The 21632-nt window shown below is 34.4% G+C and overlaps 1 protein-coding gene across 7 annotated transcripts in view; it reads left to right on the forward strand.

The window, feature by feature from the left end:
* Positions 1-21632, forward strand: part of CNTLN (centlein) — a 330124-nt gene that overhangs the window by 87439 nt on the left and 221053 nt on the right. For all 7 annotated transcript variants that reach the window (XM_058565850.1, XM_058565854.1, XM_058565855.1 and 4 more), the window contains 2 exons: positions 5247-5384; positions 14436-14594. In XM_058565850.1, the coding sequence (XP_058421833.1) occupies positions 5247-5384; positions 14436-14594 (297 nt within the window). The remainder of the gene's footprint in view (positions 1-5246; positions 5385-14435; positions 14595-21632) is intronic.

Consider the following 21632-nt stretch of genomic DNA (forward strand, 5'->3'; position numbering starts at 1 on the left):
TTTGGTCTCCATGGTTTCTGATGAGAAATCAGCTGTTAATCTCTCTAAGGATCCCTGTATGTGAAAAGTCACTCCTTGTTGCTTTCAAGATTCTTTGTTTTTGGCTGAAATTCAAAAGTTTGCTTGTAATGTATGTCAGTGTGGGTCTTTTTCTGTTGATGTTACTTGGAGTTTGTTGAAGTCTTTGGATTTGTAGGTGCATGTCTTTCATCAAAATTGGGACTTTTTGGCCATTATTTCTTCAACTGTTATTTCTGCCCCTTTTTCTGTCTGTTCTCCTTCTGGGACTCTCATAATGTGTATATTGATCTGCTTAATGGTGTCCCACTGTTCCCATAGGCTCTGCTGAATTTTCTTCATTCTTCTTTCTTTCTGCTGCTCAGATTTAATAATTTCACTTGTTGTATCTTCTAGTTTGCTGATTCTTTCTTCTGCCTGCTCACATCTGTTATTGAACCCTCTGGTGAATTATTCATTTTTGTTATTGTACTTTTTAGCTCCAGAACTTGTTTGATTCCTTTTTACAATTTCTGTCTCTTTATTGATATTGTTTTGGTTTATACATTATTTTCCTGATTTCATTTAGTTCTTTTTTCATGTTTTCCTTAGCTACTTGAGTATATTTAAGACAGTTGTCTTAAAGTTTTCGCCTTGTAAATATGATATATGAGGTTCCTCAGGGATCGTTTCTGTTAATTTATGTGTTCCTTCGAATAGGCCACACTTTCCTCTTTCTCTGTATGCCTTGTAATTTTGTTGTTGAATGTTGGGCATTTGAGTATTGTAATATAGTAACTTTGGAAATCAGATTCTACCCTTTCCAGAGGCTTTGCTGCTTTTTTAAAATTGTTGAAGGCTGTGGTAGTCTGTTGGTTTAGTCTTTCAATCTGTTTTTGAAAGACTGTATTTGTTGTTGTGCACGGTCATTGAAATCTCCATCCTTTAGCTTTTGTTTAGCTCATGTTGTGATAGAGGTTTCCTTGAATGCCAGGAGCTAAAACAAACAAAAAACAAAAGAGCAAAAAAAAAAAAAAAAGACACAGTTAAGAAACGAATCCCTCTCCCACTCTTTATAGATTGGTGGTGTGCTAGGACACTCTTTCAATACTTATCCAGACTTGTACTGAGCCCAGAGGTCAGCCTGAGGTGAAAAATAAGATAATCTCCTTCCATCATTCCTGTAGGTATCCCCCAGAGAAGTGAGAACAGACACACACTATAATCTGCTAGTAAAGTCTGTTCTGCTCCCTCCTGGATGAGGGACCAGGATGCCCTACTGGGAACATGGGCTACTGCCACTATAAAAATTCCACTGCTTTAACATTCTCTGGCTTTAAGATGGCCAGCATGGTGGGGATGGGATGGGAAAGAGCAAGTGAAAACTCCTCAGATCTTTCATCTCATTTTCAAGTTGCTTTTTTTCTTGGTTCAGCATTTGCTTAGTTGCTGTAAACCTTTGAATGCTTTCCAGGGTTTTTTTCTAACATTGATTTTGACAGTTTCTGCTTGTTTTTCGATGTTTCTGCCAGAGCAAGAGTGCTTCGAGCTGCATACTCTCCCATTTGGTCATGTCACTCATCACCTTCATTTTTAAATGATAGCTTTACTGGATATAGAATTCTGTGTTCAAAATTTTTTTTCTTTGAGCACTTTGAATGTTATTTCACTGTCTCCAGGCTCCATTGTTTCTGAAGAAAAGTCAGTTGTTAATCTAATTGAGATCTCTTGTAAACGATGAGTCATTTTTCTCTTGCGGTTTCTAAGAATTTCTCTTTGTCCTTTGTCTTTCGGCGTTTTTACTATGATGTGTCCGTTTGCGGATCTCTTGTGTATACTACTTGGAGTTTGAGCTTCTTGGATGTGTGGATTAATGTGTTTCATCATTGTTGGGTCGTTTTCAGCCATTATTTCTTCAAATATTTCTTTTCTATTCCTTATTCTCTTGCCTTTCCTTTTGGTAGTCCCATTATTGTTGGTGCATTTAATGGTGTCCTATATTTCTCTGGGGCTATTAATTTTTCATTATTCTTTTTTCTTAATTTATCTTCAAGTTTGTTGTTTTCATTTCTTTTTTTTTTTTTTTGTGAGGAAGATCAGCCCTGAGCTAACATCTGCCAATCCTCCTCTTTTTGCTGAGGAAGACTGGCTGTGGGCTAACATCCATCCCCATCTTCCTCCACTTTATATGGGATGCTGCCACAGCATGGCTTGCCAAGTGGTGTGTTAGTGCGTGCCCAGGATCTGAACTGGTGAACCCCAGGCCGCTGCAGCGGAGCGCACGCACTTAACGGCTTGCGCCACTGGGCCAGCCCCTGTTGTTTTTATTTCTATCAGTTCGTATTAAATGTTGAGCTCCTCTAGTGAGTTTTTTTTTTCATTTTAGTTATTACGGTTTTTAAGCACCAGAATTTCCATTTGGATGTTTTAGAATAATTTGTATCACTTTATTGGTATTTTCTATTGGATGACACCTTGTCATTTTACCTTTTTTTTTGTATTTTTAAAGATATGGTACTTTTTTTTTTTTTTTTGGTGAGGAAGATTAGCCCTGAGCTAATATCTGTTGCCAATCCTCCTTGTTTTTTACTGAGGAAGATTGGCCCTGGGCTAACATCTATGCCCATCTTCCTCTACTTTATATGTGGGATGCCTGCCACAGCATGGCTTGATAAGTGGTGTGCAGGTCCACGCCCGGGATCCGAACCCACAAAACCTGGGCCACCGAAGTGGAGCACATGAACTTAACCACTATGCCACCGGGCTGGCCCCAAGATATGGTACTTTTTAAAGCATGAGTTTTTACTTCTTTAATATTTATAATGGCTGTTTTGAAGTTTTTGTGAAGTCTGACATCTGGACCCTCTCATGGGCAGTTTCTATTGCCTGCTGTCTCTTCTCTGTGTGAATGACACTTTCTCTTTGTATGTTGTAATTTTTTGTTGAAAAATGGACATTTAAAATTATGTATTGTAGCAGTTTTAGATACTGATTCCTCATGGCCCCATCCCTAGGGCTTCTTGATGTTTGCTCATTTGTTTAGTGCTTTGACTGGATCGTTTCAGTAAAGTCTATTTCCCCTGCAGTGTACAGCCTCTGGTGTTGCTTTTCAGAGAGCACAGACTTGGACATGTACACATTCATGCTAAGATCATAGTGATTTTAGCTGGGTCTTCTTCACTGTCTCTTCTCTTGATCTATTAATATGTCTGTCACTGTTGGTATCACACCCAGCTGTTTGCCTCCAAAAATTGCTGGCTGATTTTTTTATTGTTTTTGACAATGTCCTGGGACTCAAATTGCTCCACAGTCTGGTCTATTTAAATCTGGGCCTCTTTATAGGTTTAGTTTTTTTTTTTTACTGTGGTAAAATACACATAAAATATTTATAATCTTAACCATTTTTATGTGTACAGTTCAGTGGTGTTGAGTACATTTACATTGCTGTGAAAGAGAGCTCCAGAACTTTTTCGACTTGCAGAACTGCAACTCTCTGCTTATTAATAACACCTCCTGTTGCTCCTTCACCCGAGCCCTTGGTAACCACCATTCTACTTTGTGTGTCTATAAATTTGACTACTTTAGATGCCTCATATAAGTGGAATCATATAGTAATTGTCCTTTTGTGACTGGTTTATTCATTTAGCATAATGTCTTCAAGGTTCATCCATGTTGTAGCATGTGACAGATTTCCTTTCTTTTTAAGGCTCCATCGTGTTCCGTTGTGTGTATATACCACATTTTATTTATCTCTTCCTTCAACATTTGCGTTGCTTCCACTTCTTTAGTACTACTATACACATGTGTGTGCAAATATCTCTTCAAGACCCTGCTTTTCGGGGGCCGGCCTGGTGGCATAGTGGTTAAGTTTGTGTGCTCCGCTTTGGCAGCCTGGCTTCAGATCCCAGGCGCAGACCTACACACTGCTCATCAAGCCATGCTGTGGTGGCATCCCATATATAAAGTAGAGAAAGATTGGCACAGATGTTAGCTCAAGGCCAATCTTCCTCACCAAAAGAAAAAAAAAAAAAAGACCCTGCTTTTCATTCTTTTGAGTATATACCCAGAAGCAGGGTTGCTGGATTATATGGTAGTTCTATTTTTAATGTTTTAAGGAGCCCCCATACTGTTTTCCATAGAGGTTACACCATTTTACGGTGCCACCAACAGTGCACAAGGGTTCTTCTCCACATCCCTACCAACACTTATTTAATCTTCCTTCCTTCCTTGCTTGCTTCCTTCCTTCCTTCCTTCCCTCCCTCCCTCCCTCCTTCCTTCCTTCCCTTCCTGCTTCCCTCCCTCCCACCTACTTAGGTATCTATCTATCGTTGCTCTTCTTGTAATAAATGAGGATTTACGAAGTATTCACAGTACTATCTTGGCTGAAAGCCAATATTTTTACCTTTAAAAGATGACTCTATCTACTACAGGGTAAATATATGAAGTATGGGACCATGGCTAGAGTGGATCTCTAGAGCTTGACCTAAGCATGCTGCTCACTTTTGGAAATAAGGAACATATAGTGTTAAGTGGGCATAGTCTATTTTTAGTTACAATATTTATTTAAATACTTGATGAAAATACTTATAATTAATTTTCTAATTTTTTTTGCAATAATAATTTTTGAAAAAATATAACATCAATTTTTAAATTGTTTCAAAATGAAAAAAGATTTAGAGGATTATCAGGAGGAAAAGGCCAACTTGGAAGAACTTTAGGTGACATGTGACCACAATCAAGGGAACGCAGCATGATGTGAATATCAAACATTGTAAAATTATTTTGATATCTTTCAGTACTGTCCTTTCTTCTCTGAGTGTGTCTATGTGTGTATTTAAAATAGTGGAAATAATGAAATATCTGCCATTCGTTCTGATTAATATTTAAGTAAATGAGCTCTTTTTTTGTCCATGTAACTAACAACTTTTTTTTAATTGTAAGTTTATTGTAATTTTAACAAATAAATTTCTATATAGATTTTCAGGTTTGTTTGTTTCAAATTCTTAACTTTCACACCAGGAAGCCATGATACTTTTTCAGTTTCTGAAAAAGGTAACCTGTGACTGGTGTAAAAGTTATCATTTGTACTAAAATTTTTTAATTAAGTGAAAACAAAGAAAATATAAAACACTACTAATTTGTCACTGTCATTTTGTAGACAGGTTGGTTAAATATAACAGACTTTTTATTTTTATTTATTTATTTGATGTTTATTATATTTGATTATGATATAAGTGCTCTAATTTTAGGCTTTTGAAGACAGTTTAAGTGAAGCAAGGAAAGAAATTGAAGTATCGCAGAGTAAATATAATGCTCTGTCATTACAATTGAATAATAAACAAACTGAACTTATCCAGAAGGATATGGATATTACCCTGGTCAGGCAAGTATATTCAATTTTTAATTTAACATTATAGAAATGTCCTTACTTATTAGAATGGCAGCATTTATGTTTAATATTAACACCCCAAAATGACAGCAATATGTCTTTTGTGGGTACATATGTTTGTGCATTGAAACTTTATGAAATTATACGCACCAAACTGGGAATAGTGAACTGGGAGAATCAGGAGTTTCACAGGACTGGGAAGAGCGTTCTCAAAGCGTAGCCTTGTTTCAGTTTTTAACTGCATTCATTCATTGCTTCCTTCTACAGTTCCTAGCCATGAGTTGTATAATATTCATTATTGTTATAATGAACAATAAATGAGAAACCCAATTTTGGCTTTTTATTTTGTTATATTCTAAATAGTTTTATTTTGTGAAATATTCTCTTTCTATCAAAATAGTTCTGTAATACTACTTATAAAGTGGGATTACTTGAAAAACCTGTGTTTCTAAGTGTTTTGAAAGATTTTAAACTACTTATTAATTTACTTTAGAATTACCTTTATCAGAAAGTAGTGTTAGAATAAATCATAAATATGTAAGTATATATATACACACACACATATATATATACATATATACACACACACATAAATGTATGTGTGAAATTTTTATTTAAACTAATTAAAATAAATCGTACTACCAAAGTTTATCATATACCTGTATAAGAACAATTTCATCCTCTGATGCTACCACCATATACATATGTAATATTATGTTATATATAGTTATAATTATTATATACAAGTATATTATATAAATATTATATATCTTATAGATTATAATAAATTATTTTAAATTATATATAATATATAAATATTATATAAACTTACATAAAACATTACAATTTTATATTTGTTATATATTTATATAATATATATTTAATGTATTGCCAGATATATATATATATATATTTGGCCTGCCCTGATATATATATATATATATATATATATATAGAAAAATCCTGCCCTGATATATATATATATATATCAGGGCAGGATTTTTCTTGGATAACAGTTAATATATCTATTAATCTCTTACCCAAGCAAAAATTCATTTTGTTACATTTTAAAAATCTTTCTATCAAAGGAGTGAGGAAAAGTATAAACTTTATAGATGATAGACTGGTTGGCTTATCCACTAATGGGGTAATTATTTTTTTAAGCCAATAATTTTATGAAATCCGAATAGTAATTTGAAACAGTAATAGAATCTTAGATTTGGAAGAAATATTAAAATTATCACTTATTCCTATCTTCTTCCCAATAAGATAATATAGCTTTTAGTCTTTGCTTGATACTTTTACTTTATAGGTTTCTCAGTACTTTTCACGACTGTTTTTTTCATTTTATATTGTTTAAATTTGAGCATTGTTTCATATATTGAGTTTAAATTTGCCTTTTTACACTATCCACCCATTTGCCTTGGTTCTTTTTGTATAGAATCTCAGAGACAATCTAATTTCTGTTCTGTAGCACCAACCTTCAAATAATAGAAGATAACTTTATCAATAACTTTATTTTTTCATTAATTTATTAACTACCTATATTTCTCATAATTTTTCATGTACATATTTTACAGATGTTATACTGTTTTATGTTGTCTTTCCAAATATATTCCGTGTTGTCAGTATCTATGTTGTCAATATTCTTCTTAAAATACAGCATTTAAAACTGTACAATGTGTTCTAACAATGACCTTTCCATTTTAGAGTATGATGGCTTTAAACCGTGGGAGGAAACGTGGAATCCATTCTAGGATACGATGCAGTGTTAAGTGCATGGGATTTGAGTAATTATGTTTTCTACTAAATTTTGCCCCTGCATTTGTATATTTGAATTTAATGTATCACAAGAGCTATAAGCTACAGAATATAAGACAATAACATCCACAGATGGATATTTTCTTAAACGATGGACCATGTGTAATTTTAAGAGTTTGATTATCAAAGGACTCATAGAGGAGGAGGAAATATCACAGAGTTGGAAGTTGGAGGAGAGGACTTTGACTAAAACCCTCATTATAGTGTAGTAGTTGAGATGTCTGCAGTGTTTCTCCTGAGTTGTCTGAATAAGGGTTACCTGTTGGGTGTACTACATTTCCTTTCCTTCCTATTTTTTATTTCTTGGGAGGATGATAGTTATGATATACTAACATCTGTATGTTGTACAAAAGACACACAAAGCCATAACTGTGGGAAAAGTGGTCTATGCTCTTCCTTATTTGGATACTTTTCCTTAGTGATAAATATGGAGTTGGCCTAGCTTTATTTCTTTATGGGTTTATTTCTTTGGAATTCATAATCTTTTGCATGTTTATTGAATATTTAATCCATGTCACCCATTATACTATGGAATATTGTCGTGAACTACCTCAAATGATTTTTCCCCTGAGTTAGATTATAAATAAATAAGTACAAGTACGTATATAATAATGTATATGTCTTTAATATATACAGAACACCTGAATATATACCTAGAACTTGCATAAAAAGCTCTAACCAATTAAGTTGCCTGACTAAAATTTTTGCCTGAATAGGTAATGATTCTGTAATTACGTGGAGGGTGGGCTAAATGAACAGCCCATCTTCCATTGAGAAATTGGGCTATTGTCAGTTGAGTTAGAACCTTTTCTTACAAAATAGCTGTGACTCTCCTACAAAAAAATGAAAAAATAGAAGTCAAGACAGTGTAGTCATAATTTTGGTTAGGAATACCATCAAAGTCAGAATCCTGAGACTGGATTAACGCATCTGGATTGCTGGTGTTCCCAGGCACTTAGCAGAAGCAAGTGTAAATTATCTCTGGAGGATGATAAAACGGTTCTGTCCTCAAATTATGTCTACAGTTTTGCTAACTAATGTCTAGCACATAGTCAGAAATATCAAGTATGTAGTAAGGCAAGAATAAAAATTAAAGAATTAAAATTATAAGAGCTGGAAATGAAGGTAAAAGACCTAATTATTTGCCTATAGTATGATTAATTCACGTAGAAAACTCACAATAATTTATAGAAACGTTTAAATTAATAAGTGGGTTTAGCATACTTGGCAGATACAAGGTCAGTGTATAAAATTCAATAGCACTTTTCATACTAGCAAAAAAAATTAGGAAATGGACTTAATAATAATATAATTTACAATATGACTGAAAATATAAGGAGTAAATATAATGAAACGTGTGTTACCTCTGTACAGAGAACTATAAAATATTATTGAGGAAAAAAAGGTTGGATATGTGCAGGGATGTACAAAGTTCATGATTTGGAAGACTCAATATGATAAAAATGTCACTCTCTCCAAATAGATTTTGAAATTCAGGATAATACAGATTATCAACAACAGGAAACCATTACTACCCTAGACCAGAAAGGGCAAGGAGAGAAGCTGTTACTAGATCTCTGTGAGAAGTCTAGCGCTGGAAGAGACGCTGGCTAATAGAAGTATCCTTAGACAGAGAAACAGAGACACTGCCAACTGTGGCTCCGCAGAGAGGGAGCTAGAGAAAGAAATACCTTGACCTTTTTCTCTTTTACCCTCTAATCACCAGCCAGCACTTCCAGCTTATCAAATTCACTCAGACCCGGAGGACAAGGAGCCAGGTAATACAGTCTGCAGAGGTTGACCTCTTAGGCTAGAAAGTAGGCTAGAGTACTAGAGAGTAGGGCAGAGGTGATGAAGATTGGGTAAGAGAAGGTGTGGTGCATTCTCAATTATTGCTCTTTTTCAGAGCTTTCCTGGGCATTTATTGCTTATTAATTTTTCAATATATACTTTAGAGTACACACGTCTATTTCTTGTTTGGAATTTTATTGGAGGATCAAATTTACAAGTAAACCTAAGGAGAATTGGCATCATTATGATGTCAGTCTTCCTATCTCAAAGTATGGTATTCTATTCCATTTGTTTTGGTATCTTTATGTCTTTACAAAATGTTTTAAGTTGTTTCTCATATGGGTTTTGGTATTTGTTAAATTTATTCCTAGCTATATCATGTTTTTTGTTAGTATTTTAAATGGAATTTTTCCTTCTCATGTAGTTTCCAACTGATTTTCCTTTTATTGCTTATGGTTTTTACTTTGCATATTTTGATGTGCTATGATTTGATAGGTAAAATGTTCATAATTCTTTTGTTATTACTGTGAATTGTACTTTTTACTTTTTTCTGTGTAAATTTTTTGCCTTGAGTTCTAATTCCTCTGAAATTAATACTGCTATTCTTTATTTTTGTTTATATTTATATGATAAAATAAGAACATAATTATTTTGGTACAATTATGCATGTGAATTATAGAAAAATACACACAGTACAGAAAACTACAAAGAAGAGAAAAAAAATTACACTTAACATACAACCATAAAGAAATAATAGCTATTAAAATTTTGTGAGAATCATTCTAGCTTTTTCTCAATCCATATTTCTAGATTGAAAATTAGGTAGACAGGAGTTTTTAGATAAAAGGGACTATATTGAACGTGTTCTTTTAATAAGGAATAACTTTAGTTTTTGTGATATAATGGAAAAATAAGACACTGATGTGAAATTGAGGAAATTATTAAATCTCGGATAATTATTTCTTCTCTGTAAAAACCACTAACTTTTCTCTCTTTAAAGCTAAGAAACAAATGGCATAGAAAACTTTGGAGATTGATGTCATTATGTTGTTTTTTAAAAAACTACATTTCATCTTTAGTTGGTTTTGATACCTTGCTGTGTATACTTTGGAAAATAGGACATACATTCAATCATTTTAACTCTTTCTCACTTTGCATCTCAAGATTTATGACATTTGTCTCCTCTTGTATAACCACAGTGCCCAAAGATGGTTAGGCTTAGTTCTGTATATTGCTTCAGTGCTCATCACTCAACTTTTTACTTGTTTTTTAAAAATGTTTTTCTCTTGCTGTATTCATTCCTGTACTTTATTTTGATTCATCTCAAGGGCCCATTTTTACCAGGCCTTCCCCATTGCTAGAGTATGCTTTCTCCCCACTGGCATCAGATTTAGCCACATGACTTATCTTGGCCTATGGAACGAGAGTGAAAGTGACATATGCCATGTCCTGGCAAATGTTTTAAAAGAGTCATTGCCTGATTTGCCTTTGCTTTTCACTCTCTCCCACCGTAGTGGCATATTCCTAATACAATCTGCTGCTCCAGTTTGGATCTTAGAATAGAGGAAAGCCACATGTAATGTGAGCAAGCAATAAATCTTTGTTTTTGTAAGTCAAGATTTGTTAAACTGAAGAATAACATAGAGAAGCTGTCTGAAACCCTCTGTCAATCTTTGCTATCAAACTTGATCTCTAGAGGGATGTTCCTAATTTATCCCATGGCCCACTCAATCCCTTAGATAGCATCAATGTAACTGAAAGATCATTGGATGTATCTTTCAGCAATACAATATTTTTTAACAGAACTTAACATTCTTCTTGAGATGGGAAGAAGCATTGTTGGTTCTCAGCATCCTCTCAGCTCAACCCACACTTTCGTTTATTCCTTTTCATCTGTGTCTAGAGAACTTCTCAAATTTGAACCTATCAATTAATTTTATTTTCCATAGCTTTGATTTTCCTTATAACTGCTTTCATTATGAATTTTATTGCTGTAATGACATCTTTCAATCCTTTTTTGTGTGTGTGTGTGAGGAAGACCAGCCCTAAGCTAACATCCATGCCAGTCCTCCTCTTTTTTGCTGAGGAAGGTTGGCCCTGGGCTAACATCCGTGCCCATCTTCCTCTACTTTATATGGGATGACGCCACAGCATGGCTTGACAAGTGGTGCGTTGGTGTGCGCCCGGGATCTGAACCTGCAAACCCCGGGCCGCCAAAGCAGAGCACATACACTTAACCGCTACGCCACTGGGCCGGCCCCTCACAATCTTTCTTTATGTTAGCCTTTTAATTTCGTCTATTCAACAACTGTCTTATCCAATATATCTTAGAAAACAGCCTGAGTGAAGGATTAAGTACTGAATACTTACTTAGGGGATTCAATTCCAAAGCAAGTGGGAAAAGAAGAATCTGAGGCAGGGAAGGATAAAAAGTAATTCAAGGAAATGCATTATTTTGCTGACCTCTGCTTCATGATGAACCATGAAAAAGACAGCAGGTGCACTGAATTAGCCACTCAGGTTGATTCTAGACAGGCTATAGAGAGAAACCATGCCCTAGAGCAATCCATCAGATGGAAAAAGAAGAAAATTTATCTGTCTGGTTTCTTCTTGTGTTTTTGCTACCATTGGTCAAAGTTTGCTGCTTATGCCATGCCTGTGTTGTAGCATTTTATCCTACTCTGGAAGTGGTACAAGGAGACAAATGTGCTAAGCATGCAGTTGGTTGACCTCAAGTGGTGGAGCCACATGAGGTGTATAAATTTCATAGGCTGAAGTGGTAGTTAATAGGCTGAGGCAGAGCAAGGGACTGAGTGTCTAGGAGGGAGGTGAGGCTGAATCTGAAAAGTTACATAAGATGTGTCTAATATGATAACAAATATTTAATAAGGGACAGGAACTGTCCTAGGTGCTCTGTTTATAGTAGTGAACAAAAAAGTCCCTGTCTTCACAGCAATTTTATTAAGATCATCTCCATATCTTGGCTTTCTGTTGATAATTCAGAGAGATGTGATGGTTTCTTTTTCATATTTTTCTAGACCTTCCTTCTAATTCCTTCAATAACTCCTACTCAGAGGTATACTTTTTCTCTAGGTATGCACAATAAAATTTCTTTTTTCTTAATTCTAAGTACTTCCCCCTTTTAGTAAGTCCTATTTGTTTTTCTTTACTTGTTTTCAAATGAGAAAAGATCTAGACTAATTCAGTGTTTTCCACTGGTCCAGCTGTGTGTGTTTTGTAAGCCCTGTTTGTTGCTTACTTTGATACTGATCAAGTTCCATATTTCATATTTGAAACATTGGTGTACATTTCATTCCATCTACGCTTCAGAAGGTGGTGTGGGAAACACAGAGAAAGAAACATATCTATGTAGTGTAAGATTATGCTTCCATTTCACTTACTGAGAGTATGGCAGAAAAGAGCAAGAGATGAGAGACAAGAATATGCTCTTTCCTTAGTTGATTTTAATCCCCAAGTGCCACATAGTATGAGCATCTCTCTACTCTTGAGTATGTTTCTTCTGATTAAAGGTGTGTATATTTTGTTCCTCGTGACCCTTAAATGCAAGCCAACTACTGATTCAGACCCTCTCTTTAAGAAATAACAAATGTCTTCTAGCATTGGAAGAGAAATAAATTTACTATGTTTTACATTGTATTGAAAGATGATATGTTTTATCTTCATCGTGTCTCCTTTCTAAATGCAGCGTTTGCTTAGGTCTCCTGGCTAACATACTTCTTGACTATATACTCTGATGGAATTTTATCCTATATCTATTGCCTCTCTTCTTTGATAATTCTTGCTAATGTTATTCTTGAAAAAATGGTAATACTCAGCAAGCATTATTACTGTCAGTCTCTTCTCCCCTCTTCTGCTGAGTATTACATTTCCTGGAGGCATTGTGCCATTATTGATTCTCTTCTCTCCCCTCCCCCGTTTTTGGACTGTTATTTTCTGCAGCTTTCAGTTTTTTGGATAGTTACAAAAAGATGGTGCTACTGTCTGAATGTTAGTGTTTACCCAAAATTCATATGTTGAAATCCTAATGCCTAATGTGATGGCATTAGGAGATGGGCCCTTTGGGAGGTGCGTAGGTCATGAGAGGAGAGCCCTCATGAATGGAATCAGTGTTTTTATGAAAGAAACCTCCCAGAGCTCCCTTGTGACTCCTGCCATTTAAGGCTACAACAAGATGTCTATGACCCTGAAGAGGGGCCCCACTCAACTGTGCTGGCACTCTGATCTCTGACTTCTGGCCTCCAGAACTATGAGAAATAAATTTGTGTTGTTTGTAAACTACCCAGTCTATGGTATTTTGTTATAGCAGCCTGAAACATGTACATACAGCTGGTGTATGTATATGTATGTGTGTGTGGGTGTGGAGGTTGTTGTTGTAGTTGGAGAACATTAATGTTCTAAACCTCTGAAAAGCAGAGCTCATTTCTGCGATATTAATATTCATCCATCTTCAACAACTGTCTGCATATCTTTTTTGTTCCTTTTTTAAGATTTATCTTATGTGAATGAATCAGCAGTTTGAGGTTATAGGTAAAGAAAAAGTTTCATAAAAATATATACTATATAGTATATACAAAATATATGCTATAGAGTGTATTTCTGTTAAATATATCTCTATAAATATTTTTCTCCTCAAATTGAATACACAAAATATTTTCCAGTTTTATATGATCTGTGTCACACAGGATTCACTACCACAGGAATCTGGAAACCTGTGTCACAGAGGTCTGCTTTTCCTGGACCTTTAGTGCCATCGTTACTATCACCAACGGTTCATTTATCCTCCTACTTACCAATTTCACCCTGGTAAGTTGGAAGGACTGGTTTCACCTTGTGTTTCTCTTCTTCCATCTGACTTTTTTTGCCTCATCATTTCCTTCAAGCTGAATTAGAGGAGTCACAGAAATCCCAGCCCAGGCTCTTGAGGTTGCACACTAGTGGTTCTTTAAGGAACTTTGGTTTGAAAACTTAATTTGCCTTTTGGGATTCTTTTAATACAGTTAAAGTTCTGTATAAAATAAAATGAAAGGTTGAATTACCCTGTATTCAAAACTGTTTGATAACTACGGTTGGCATCAGTACTTATCAATTCTTGGATCTGGAAGTATAACTTAATTTCAATAAGAAGGTGGTATTATGTCTGTATATCTAGGGTTTTTATTACTATCAAGCTATAAAAGAAAATTGATAAGTATTTGGCTTTGAAAGTCATAGTAGTTCTATCAATACTTTCTAGGTGTATGTGATAAATATTAAATACTTTCTATGTTATTTCTTTTATTAATATGTTTGCCTGTAGTAAAAAATTATAGGTGAAAAAATTGGAAGCTGATCTATAGCCTTAGATGAACATAATTATTTAACTGAGATGATCCTTATTCATGCTTCTCTCTATTTATTGCTTGCTTTGCACAGGAAGGAATTGCAGGAGCTGCAGAACCTTTACAAACAGAACAGTGCACATACAGCGCAGCAAGCAGAGCTGATCCAGCAGCTTCAGGTTCTGAATATGGACACGCAGAAAGTACTGAGGAATCAGGAAGATGTTCACACAGCTGAAAGTATATCATATCAAAAAGTATGCTTTTATTCTGTCATAAAAATGTAAATTTATGTGTGTGAACTTATAAAAAATACATAGAATTCAAATTTTTTCAAATTTGAACATTTCTTTATTACTCCTTTTTATATATGTTTCTTCAAAATTCAAAATGAAATATGATTCCATTTGGTACTATTTAAAATTTTTTGAGTTTTCTTTATGGCTGTTAAAGCTGAAATATTTAAAATATAGATGCAGGTTTATTCTGTAGGATATTATTTTTAAAAATTGGAGTTTTGATATCTACTATGAAACATACTAGGACTATAGCCCCTCAAACCAGAAAGGATTTGGGGAATGGAATTTCTCAGCCTTCTATTACAAGAAATTATATATATTCATCAAGCGTGATTCTAGTTTATGACCTAAAGCAGTCTTTCATCATAGAATCTGTGCCTTATTTTATTGGAAAATCTGCACAAACACAAATGAGTATGCTGATGAGGTCTTCAGGATCAATATTATCCAAGGATTTTTCTCTCTTTATTTTGTGTGTTTCTTTTAAGTAGTCATTTTACTTTATAGTTGTTTTAGGAGCCCCTCAAGAAGTCTTACCCAGCTATTTAGGTATGCTGACTGACTCAGCAGCAATAATTATAACTACTAATTAAAAAAAAAACAAAACCTTTATTGAATTCTTTATGTTTTGTGTAATGTACTAAGTTATTTATAGAAATAATTTAGTTTCTATATAGGTCAACCCCATGAGATTGATATTATTTCCTTTTAATAGTTGAGGCAGCCAAGGCTTAGAGAGGTTAAGTAGTGCAATATATGTTATTTGGGGATTTTTTCTGTTTAAACCCACTCTTCTTCTAAAAAAGCAACAGGAAAACCCAATGTCTATAATTAACATGAAGTAAATAACTATTAACCTTTAAGCATATGTTTTTAAATGATGCTTTGGAGCAGTGGTCTTCAGTCTGTAGTCTGTGTTCCCTTTGAGCTTCCCTCGGGACTTGGGTGATACCAAGCACAGGGTCAGCGCCTATCCTCTCCACTTGGAATAGAGCAACTCCACCATTTTGTTTTGTATGGTGGCTCCATTGCTAAAATGACTGGAAAAATTGGACCTTATTAGTAGCTTTAATTTTTTTTTTTCTTTTTCACTTGTGTATTTAACTCAAACATTTCTCACTCTTCCTTAATTTTTGTTTAAAATTTCCTTACCATTATATTCAAATATGTCTTTAGGGCTGCTTGTTATTAAAGTTCATAACCCTTTTTTCTCATGTGCTAATGCTTCTTTTTCTGTTTCTCCTCTCAGTTAGCAAGAAAGAACTTGATAAGGAGGAAGAAAAAGACAGTATTTGCTTCGCTATTTCCTTTTTCAATCTTGTGTTCTAAGATTCCTTTTTTAGTCTTGCTTAACTTAAAATTTAAGACAAAATGTTTAGCCCCTTAATTCTTTTTTTTTTGGTTGATTCTCCTGCAGCCTCTGCAGAGAGCTACCATCTTTTTTATAACCTACCTGAGAACTTTTATAGATTCGATATCATTTCAAACAATGGAATACTTAAACATTTGCATTTAAAATGATTATTACCAAAGTAATACATGCTTGTGATAAATTTTCAAATAATACAGAAGTATCTGAAACAAAAAATAAAGTCCTCTGCCCCCTCTCTGAGACCCCTGCCCCAGAAATAAACTCTCTTAACATGTGAGAGTATATCCTAGAGTTCCTCTAGAAGAAAATATTTTAAAATTATTTTCTTTTTTTAATTATACAAAAATTACATGAATACATTATGTAAAATATTGAAATACAATAGAAGTACTAAGAGTGCTAGCGTAGCAGATTTGAGTTCCCTTCCACTCGCGCCAGTTCATTTCATTCCCTACACTAGGGGTAATCATCTGAGTAGTCATTCCAGACCTTTTCCATGCATTAGATACTCGTGTGTGTGTGTGTGTGTGTGTGTACATACACACATAGCACAAATCTATGCATCTTACAATTTTAATATTAGTTTATACTGTATTTACTGTTCTTTAACTTGTTCTTTTCGTATAATATGCCCTGAATATATTTCCGTGACAGAACATATAGCTCTTGCTCTCCTCCCCCTACTCCTCGTCCTCCAACAGGAACATATAAAGTATAGTGTGGATTTACCACAATCTAATTTGATGATGATTAAGATCTCTCTCCCCAACTTTTTGTTGTTATAAATTTGTCTACAGAAGGAGGTGTTTCTCATTTCTTCTACAGCATCAGTCTCCCTCCTGGATCATTCCTAACCGAATACAAACATGCTGTTATGTCTCTGATCTGGGAGGGTGAGCAAAACAAATAAACAACAACGAATGCCTGTATTGACCCCACCATGTTTCTTTCCTTTCCTGCCTTCCCTTCCTTTTCCTTTTCGAGGAATATTCCTTGAAAGAGTTATCTTAACTTGTCTCCAAGTTCTCGTCTCCCATTCTCTTTTGAACCTACAGTAAAGTTTTTGCCCCTTTTACTCTGCTAAAATTTCTCTTCTCAGATCACTTGTGATACCCACATTGCTCAATTCAATGATCATATAGCAATCCTTATCTTACCTTACTTATCAGCAACACTTGTCACAGTTGATGACTCTCTATCCCTTGAAACACCTTTTTTTCCCCTGCTGGCTTGCAGCACACCACAGTTGTGTGGTTTTCTTCCTTCAGTTTCTAGCTGTACCTTTTCCCTTTCTTTCTGGTTTTTCCCAGTCTCCCTGTCCTCTAAATGTTAAAATGTCCCAGGCTAAAATCTTAGGAACTTTTTTTTTTCTCTCTGTATAAATTCACACCCTAGGTGATTTTATCCATTCACCTAGGCTTTCAAAATAGAACTGTCCATTCTCTGATCACTCCCAAATTTGATTATTTACTCAGGATCTCTTCCATGAACTCTAGAAAAGAGTATATCTAATTGCCTACTTAACAACTCTTAACTTGGATGCCTGATGAGCATCTCCAACTTCACATGTTCAAAACTAAAGTATTGTCTGCTCTGCCTTCAACCCATGTCCAGAATTCTACCGCTTTCCACACCCCTGCCGTCACCATTCTGTGCAGACCACTATCATGTATTACCTGTATTATTGCAGTAGTTTCCCACTTTGTTTCTTGGTTCCTGACCTTACCTCCTTTGAGTCCATTCTCAATACAGATCCCAGGATGTTCTTGCTAAAACTTAGTAAGTCAAATGAAGTCACTCCTCTCTTCAACTCCCTCCCTTCATTTCCTGTCTCATTAAAAGTAAAAGCCTAAGTTCTTACTACAACCTGTGAGACCCTACATGATCTGGCTCCTTATTACCTCTCAGATCTCATTTTTGCCTTCTCTTCTCCTTGATCTCTCCACTTCAGCCACACTTGACTTTGTTTTTTCCCTTAAAGATACCGGGTAGTCATCAACCTCAAAGCTTTTCCTCCAGTTATCTGCGTAGATAACCTTTTTACTGCCTTTATTCTTCGCCTCTTACAGCTTAAAATCTGGTTGGTAATAGACATTAAATAGGAGAAGTAAGAATGATGTATGTTGTAATAGTAGAAGTAGAGGGAAGTATGGGAACATAGCTGGGGTCTGTTCCTAGGTTAGGGGTAAAAAAGGCTCTCCGTGATGAAGTGATGTCAGTGATGTTTATTCTGAGAAGATGCGAAGACATCAATGAGACAAATTAGTTTCTCATAACTCTTCTATGTGAACTCTAGTTCAAGCTATAAATTCCCTAGTCAGTGCCTTTCCTAAATTTGGAGACGTAGAGCTTATACACTCCTATCTGGAGAACTTGTCATAACCTGAACTTGGATCAGGGATAGTTTTTGAAACCTCACACACCTTCCCTTGGGATTATGACTGTCCCCTCCAAGAATCGTTATAGATAACGAGAGATGTGATGGGAATATGTGGTGCTTATGAATAGTATGGAGGAAGAAAAAAATAAAGAGCAAACTGAGATCTGCCATTTTAAAGAACTGGCTTACTTTCCCTCGGGTTTAGTCAATTTTTTGTCCTCTCATTTTTTCCAGTTTGAATTCCCTTTTGTTTTTATTTATTCCTCAAAAGTTACCTCTCAGGAGTGGGGTAGGGGAGACTTGACTGATTTTTAACTTGTTACTCATTCTGAAATTGTAATTCTCACTGTAGTATTTTAATTTCAATTTAATGGAAGTTATTTTAGATCCTTGTAGTTGTCCTAAGGTTTTCAATAGTGTGCTCAACTAGAGTCAATTCAGAAGTCCTTGATTATTTATTTATACTTTGTAAATTTTGCCTGCAGTTAGTAGACATTACAACTAATTTTCCGTTGGTAGTCTATGTGTAAATAGTTATCCATAAAAACACAGAAGAAAAACTTTTATAATTCCATCTCCCAGAGACAAATACTGTTAATGTTTTGAATATTTCCTTTCAGTTTTTTTAAATGCATTTTAACATATCTGCAGATATGCTAATATCTTTCACTTCACGTTATATTAAAACAATATCATGACATATAACTATTTTGGAAATAATAATATAATTTAACTATTTTTCAAATATTGATCATATATGCTGTTTAAATTTTTCACTATTGTAAATAAAGCTGCAATAAACATCCCTTTCTAATTTTCCGGTTCAGACTATTAGTATTCATTAGAGAATATTGAATCTGTACACACTCACACTCACACACACACTCACAACCAGGAAACAGTTCCTTTTATGAAAAAGCTAGTAACATCATATTAATGGTGTGCAGTTCACTCTTAATCGGCTCATACATAAAGATAGTCCTGTTTAAGTTATTAAACAATGAGAATGCACAGAGGATCATGGAGTTTGAAGGGGACCTGCCTACCACATGAGAAATGGCCAGTAAATGTTAAATTATTGAACCTTAAGGAGTTGTGTACAATGATATTCCACTTTGGATAATGCAGTTTAAAAATCATACATGTTTATTTGAATTATTAGAGTATTTTTAAACTTTACAGGCATGTATTTCTATCTTAACTTAAATATTATTCTAGTCCATTTAATTTTTAACTATTTAAGTGAGTAAATGGTTCTGGAGTGGTATAAAAATGTGGAGAAACTAAAAATACAAGTGGAAGGCCTCCAATTGGGGCACAATCATAATAAAGATAAAGATTATAAAATTGTACTATGAGCTGTGTTTCCCTTTACACACATTATTTTAGAAATATATTATGTAAACTAAAGTACAAGTGTAAGTCACTTCCAGCAACCATATAATAATGGTTAACATTTATTGAGCTTATTGTATATCAACCACTGAGAAAAGGGCTGTTGCCTTACTATTTAAGCCTCATATCAACATTCCTTATTATTTTATTGCTCAAGCCACTGAGGCTTAGAGTATTGTCTAAAGTCAAACAGCTACCAGGTGGTAGAATTCAAATCTAGGTAATCTTGAGTCCAGAACCTACAATCTTAAACTTTATTATAAAGCCCACAGTATAGTTCAGTTATATGTGGAATAATGTAGTCTTATTCTTAAAGGAGGCTGTAAATAGATTCTATAAAATTGCATTATTCATTCTCATCAAAGTTCTTTCAGTGCTCAATAACTTTTAAAGTTGGGAAATTTATCTTGATATCTAAGTTAAATGTTATTCAAAAGATTCCATTGTGTCCTTTTTGGTGAAAAGGGAGCCTAGCATGTTACCATCCTCTGTGAAGAGAGCCCCCATCATTATTCTTCAGCTGCTGTTTCTCTTGATTGTACAAATTTGGTTTCTTTTATTTTGCTAAAGCATTGCAGTTTTTAACTCTTTGACTTTCTGCAGATTTTTTATTAGACCTGTTTGGTCCTGTCGTCCCCACCCCCCCGAAAATGTATTTGTTGTGGAGTTCAGGATTTTTAAAGTTGGGAATGATTACACTGCTTTGTTTATCATAAATAAATAGTTTGCTGTTGTTCAGATTTCCACTGTTTATTTACATCAAATTATTTGTTCTAATCCTAGAGCATTTTACTTAATACTTGTTTTTATTCCTCTTCCGTATGTATTTTTTCTAGATTTTTTCCCAATAAATTTGAATAATCTAATAGGCCGTACAACAATGAGATGGGATTGTTTACTTAAAAATTAAGATTTTTCAGATGAATTAATTTTATTATTTTCAAGTAATAATTGGGGTTTAGCTGTAAGACTCAGATGAGTTGAATAAAAAAATATTACATTAATAATTTATTTCCAGTTCTTACTAAGCTTACTTCTTTAAGAGTTAGGTCTTAATTTACTGTTTCTAATGGAGTTTCTCTGTTTCTTCTATTCTCTTTCATTTCTCCTCTCTTCTTCACTTTTTTTCACTTGCCTTCCCCTTCCCCCTCCTTTTTCACATTTGTTAAGTTGATTTATATGATAGTATCCATTTCATTATATAAAAAGATGAAAACAGTTGCCCACAGTGGTAGGATGAGGGGAATGAGGAGGGAAGACAAAGGTGAAGAGAGAAAGCTGAAAACATTTTTGAGCACAGGAAAGAGGTGAGTCATACTTTCCCAGAGGCTCCATGACAAATCATTAGTCTCATACCCGGTAGAACTGCCTGCCAGATGATGTGGAGGGCTCCTCTGCAAGAGAAACACCCACCAAAAGAAATAGAAATAAGCTAGTGTGTTTTCTTCCTCTGAGCATGAAGCCATTTATATGTTTTAATAATTTTTCTACGTTTGCATGTCGTTTATATACATGTGTATGATTTAAATATAGATGGAAATTGTATCAGCATTTATGATTTCTAGACTAACATGTTTTGGGGTACTAAATATGTATTTTATCACCTTTTGTTCTATTTAATGATAATTATTTGACATGAGCTAATATTAATCCAGGAAAATAAGGAGTTGGGTTATACATACTTTTACTTTAAACTGCATATTAAATCAGAGTTTTTCCTTCCAATTTTTCTGCTATAAACAGATATAGTTTTCACTTGTAAAATTTATTGTCTCAACCAGAGTAGCAAATAGTATATTTACTCACTGAATATGAAAAATTTTATTCTTTAAAAAAATTAGTCATTGGG

The sequence above is a fragment of the Diceros bicornis genome, chromosome 22, assembly GCF_020826845.1.
Source record: "Diceros bicornis minor isolate mBicDic1 chromosome 22, mDicBic1.mat.cur, whole genome shotgun sequence".
Taxonomy (NCBI): domain Eukaryota; kingdom Metazoa; phylum Chordata; class Mammalia; order Perissodactyla; family Rhinocerotidae; genus Diceros; species Diceros bicornis.